Source organism: Quercus suber, unplaced genomic scaffold, assembly GCF_002906115.3.
Source record: "Quercus suber isolate HL8 unplaced genomic scaffold, Cork oak 2.0 scaffold_829, whole genome shotgun sequence".
NCBI classification, from domain to species: domain Eukaryota; kingdom Viridiplantae; phylum Streptophyta; class Magnoliopsida; order Fagales; family Fagaceae; genus Quercus; species Quercus suber.
This window is the reverse complement of record NW_027070259.1, coordinates 7,082-11,809: the sequence shown is the minus strand read 5'-3', so window position 1 is coordinate 11,809 and position 4,728 is coordinate 7,082. Positions and strand designations below refer to the sequence as shown.

The following is a 4,728-nucleotide window of genomic DNA, read 5'->3' as shown; positions in this document are numbered from 1 at the left end:
TGAAGACTAGGAGAAGCCCTCCTCAAGCTAATGACTTGATTGGAAGACCTCGTCGTAGCCTGCTCCTTCGCGGACTTACGACTGTTCACTCGTTGCTTCTCTAGACATCTGACTACCTATAAGCGACAGAGGCATTCTAAGAACCTTAGTTGACGGCCTCTCTAAAAAGTTTTACAAATCAACCAAGATAAAAGTAAAAAATGAGTAGTAGGAGTAAAAGTAACTTACCAGGTAAAGCAAACGGTTTCGTGAAAAGAGACGGTTCCAGCAAAAGCAATTAAAGCACGATGGCATGAGTGAAGTCTTTGAAGTGATGGTTATCTCTGATGATCAGCAAGAATGAAATGAGAGAAAATGGAGGAGGAAATGAAATATATATAAAGAAGGATGTGCACAGAAGACGAAGCGACACCCTCGTCCAGAAGCGGAGCTAATGGGATTACGCCGTGTGTCCAAGCATTTAATAATGGCTGCTCGAGGAGTCCGCCATAAATGATTTTCTCTCTCCTATCTGAATAAAGAAAATTAGCAATAAAATTCAACTCTACAACCCGTCAGCTTAAACTGACGAGGCTATGGAGTAGGGGGCAACTGATAGGGGTAAAATTGTAAGTATACACTCATTGATGGGAAGGCATAAGAGCGACGTTCCAAACAAACCCATCGGCTTTACTTGTGTCCATCAATAAGTAAAGACAGTAGGAAGTCTACAGCTTTAAGCTGATGAGGTCAATGTAGGGAGGTTGGAAAGATGACGCCACTAAGCTGAAGGAGATACACAAGATTGACGGTTCTAACATAATCTTGACTTAGCCCACATGCATGTGAGTATAAGGAAATGTCTTGTACCCCACGCTCAGTGTTAGTCTCTTACAGGGAAAGGATTCCACAATATACGCTTATAAGGATTCTGTAATATCCGCTTATAAGGATTCCTATAAGGAAAAGACTTCTAACCCAAGGAAGAGATGTCAACCCTCTACTACTATAAAAGCCCCAATACCCTCACAAACCAAGGTACGCATAATTCACCCTAGTTCTGGCACTCTAGAGTTGTGAGAAGTTCTAACTTGACCTTTGGAGGGTATTTGGCTGGCACCACACCCGTGCTCTCTGTAAGGTTTTCTCTTTTTGTTGTGCAGGTTTTGTTACAAGCGCGTGAGGACCGTGTGACTTACTGGTTGTTTTTTTGGCATCATCATATTTAAAAGAAAAACTTATATTCATGGTGAAAATAAAATAGTTGACAATGAAACTAACATTGGACAAAAATTCAATTCCTTAATATCTTAAAACCAACCTTCAACTTGTATACATGAATATGACAAAATGTGTGAACAGTGTGCATATACTTGTATATATGAATGTGACAAAATATGTAGCCAATGTACATATACTTGTATATGTAACTGTGGCAACAAATTGTGTGTTTTGCTATTTGCTGGGTTATGATTTCCACACTAATCACCATTACAGTCTACCAAATATGCCATAATTTTTAAAAGTTTTGCATTAGGAAAGTTTCAAATTGCAAGAGATAGTTATAGCTAGCAAAGAAAGAAACATTGCAAGTTAAGAAGGAAGTTTATATTAGGAATAATATGTTTTACCATTTTCATGTCAAACAACCTTAAATACACGTCCATAAATCAGCAATATTACCATTCTTTGAATATGGCTGGTATTTTTTCTCCCTTTTTCTTTTTTTTTTTTTTTTTTTTGTAGAATTTTTCGTAGTTTTATAATGTATTGTTTTGCTTTATTTTTGCTTACCAACAATGAAGGAAGTTTTTAAGATTTCTTAACATTTTGCCCCCACCCCTAAAGCCAACGCGAGGCTCTTTCCACCTAACATTGCGACAACCCTCTTGAAAATACATTCTCATCACCTCTATTTTTTCTGCTCCACTCTATACTTTACCAATAAAAATTTGTCACATATTAATCTAATTAATTAAATACTACCATTATTAATTAATGGTAATATTTAATTAATTAAATAAATATGTGACAAGTTTTTATTGGTAGAATATAAAATAGAACAAAAAAAGTAGGACGGAAGATTTGGATTCAATTACAATGAGTGCAAAGTGCAAACAAGGTGAGCCAATTCCTTCGCCCAAGGATGATGCATCATGACTCTACAGCTTCAAATTCATGAATTGACAGAGAACACCATTCATTCAAACTTCTATATTAGTCTGCACAAGCCTGAATGAACGAGAAAACAAAGAAACTGACTCGTACTGAATATTAATCTTAAATGAATTTGAAACAAGATGTTTCATGGTAAATTTGACACGCTGAAAAAGTGACACTCAAGGATGTAATTGGAATTAACTAATCTGGTAGTTGTGGCCTTTTTTTCTTTTTTTTTGACATTGGGTAGAATTGATTTCTTTATTTTTTTTAGTTTTGTTGTCCGAAATAATTTGATGTTCAATATGCTGTAGGAAGAAACTCCTCAAGGACGTTTAATAATTTCAAAGCAGCAGAGATGAAAATTCCAACATTCCAGCATCACAAGGAACAAGAGCCACCTGTTAGGCTAGAAAACTTGGGTATGCATACAACTGAACATGCACTAAATTTTTAACCTCCCTCGCACATTTCACCATGTCCAGTAGGAAAAGCTTAAACAGAGGAGCTCTTCAAAGTTCAAACCCCTTAAAAGAGAGAACTGCTATTTATCAGAATACTGCAAAAATTATATGTGAAAACAAAAAGGTTCAGTTGCAAAATAATCATAACTCGGTGCTCCAGATGAAGTAATGCAAGATTGCTTTATATTATATTTTAATTTAAAGACAAGCATATGATTATCTAATGCAATTGCATCAAAACAGAAGCTAAACGAAAATAATAATAAAAGCAAACATGATCCAAATACATCAAATTTTACTTTTAAAAAAAAAAAATTCATCAAATTCCCATTAGTTTAGCCATTGATTCAACTCATCTTACTAGTGGTTTTTGGTTGAACACCCCCCTAACTTGGAAACTTTCCCTATCTCACTCTCCCTATATCTCTCATTTCATCGTAGAAACGTAAAGTCGATCAATAAAACACGGCCAGGAAAACTGCCAAAACCTATGCTGCCAACGTAAGGTAGTTCCGCCATCCATTGAGGCAATCCCTCGATCTCAAGCCTCTTAAAAATTCCTGTCTTTTTATGATAATAGAGTAACGACACCTTCGGCTCATTAGATTCCAAAAAGACCTCACCGGTGTTAGTGTTGATGGCTCGAAAAGCAGATTTACGATTCAATTCAAAAGGAAAATTAAAAGTTTGCTTAACCCACTTGTGATTGTGGCAGTCCTCCAATATCCAAAGATCTATCTTGTCAGAATAGTTCCGCTGAATACACAAGCGTCCACAAGACACAGAAAGAGATCCACGGATGGGTTCACCTTTATCATCAGCTGGCAGAGGAATGAGTTTAAAACTCTCCTCCTGGGGATCAAAAGCCATTATATTTCTTTTATACGGTTTAGGATTCCCATACAAATCGAGATACGGTTTAGGACTCTTAGTGTCATACAAATCGACATTCCAATGCATTGCGCCATTAACAGAAACACTAGTTATATCAGGGAAAGCAAGACTGTTTCTTTTGATATCATAGAAAGCAAGTGTATCCCAATGATCATCACCTGGTATTTGAGGCTGTATAGGTCTCCAATTATTATTGACATCATTGCCATTGCCATCGCCATCGCCATCGCCGAACGAGTAAATGCTACATGGCACCCTTTCCCTTTGCTTCAGAGCCCAGAAGTGGAGGTTTGAGTCAAATTCAAGATCGATGTTGAGGACCTTGAATTGGTTGGACAAATTATCAGCAAAGCTGAAACCGGTTAACCTTCTGGAAGTGTGATGTTGAGGTGGAAGAGTGAAAAAGTGCCCGGTGCTGGGATTCAAGATCACTATATCGTTACGATCGCGAAAGCATAACAATCCGTTGACGAGTTGAGGGATACTATCTCTATCACACAGGCTGGTTTCTCTTTTTAAAGGGACTGTGGCGACGAGAGTTGCAGGTCCTACGTTGCCTCCTTCATGGATCTCTGCATAATAGAAAAATTGCTCTCGTTCTTTTTCTTTTTTGGCCAATATCAGGATTCGGCCATTGAGGTTGTTGGGACAATAACATTTTTCAGTACTAGCAGGAGTACTACTTAAACCATGATCATGATGATGATGCTGGCTGCTGGGGAAGGAACTGTTGTGCCGGATTAGATTTAGGAGGGAGGTAGCAGTGGCAGTAGCGGCTGTGGTGGTGGTGTTCAACTTCAACAAAGCCCTACTACATCTCCAACCTGAGAAAAGGGGCATCATTCCTTTCCTCTGTGCGGCGAAGGAAAATAAGTTGTAGATTGTTTAGGGTTTTTTCCTTTTAACTTGCTGAAACACTTTCTTGTGGAAATTATTGGCGGTTCCGCTTAACCCGTTTATGCAAAAATAAATACATAAAAGATTGAAAAAGACGAGACTCATGAGCTGTGAAGGGGATTTTTTTTTTTTTTTTGAAACAAGACAAAATAGCTTATGTGTTGAGTCAGAGTGTTGACGGATTGAATGTCAGTCATGAAGTTTGCTAAGCAAGTCAAAAAATTTTAGTAGATTTGATGACCGATGACATTATAAGTTTGCCAGCTTGATTTATTTTTCACTCGTTAGAGCATCTGCAGCCCAAATGGCATATGCCATATCTTGCTTCAATTTA

The 4,728-nt window shown here is 37.6% G+C and overlaps 1 protein-coding gene across 1 annotated transcript; it reads right to left on the bottom strand.

The window, feature by feature from the left end:
- Positions 1–2,972: 2,972 nt before the first annotated feature.
- Positions 2,973–4,337, bottom strand: LOC112000645 (putative F-box protein At1g32660). Its single transcript, XM_024032797.2, has one exon. It carries the CDS (start codon positions 4,335–4,337, stop codon positions 3,036–3,038), a length of 1,302 nt encoding a protein of 433 aa, XP_023888565.1. The 3' UTR covers positions 2,973–3,035.
- Between the last annotated feature and the right edge of the window lie 391 nt (positions 4,338–4,728).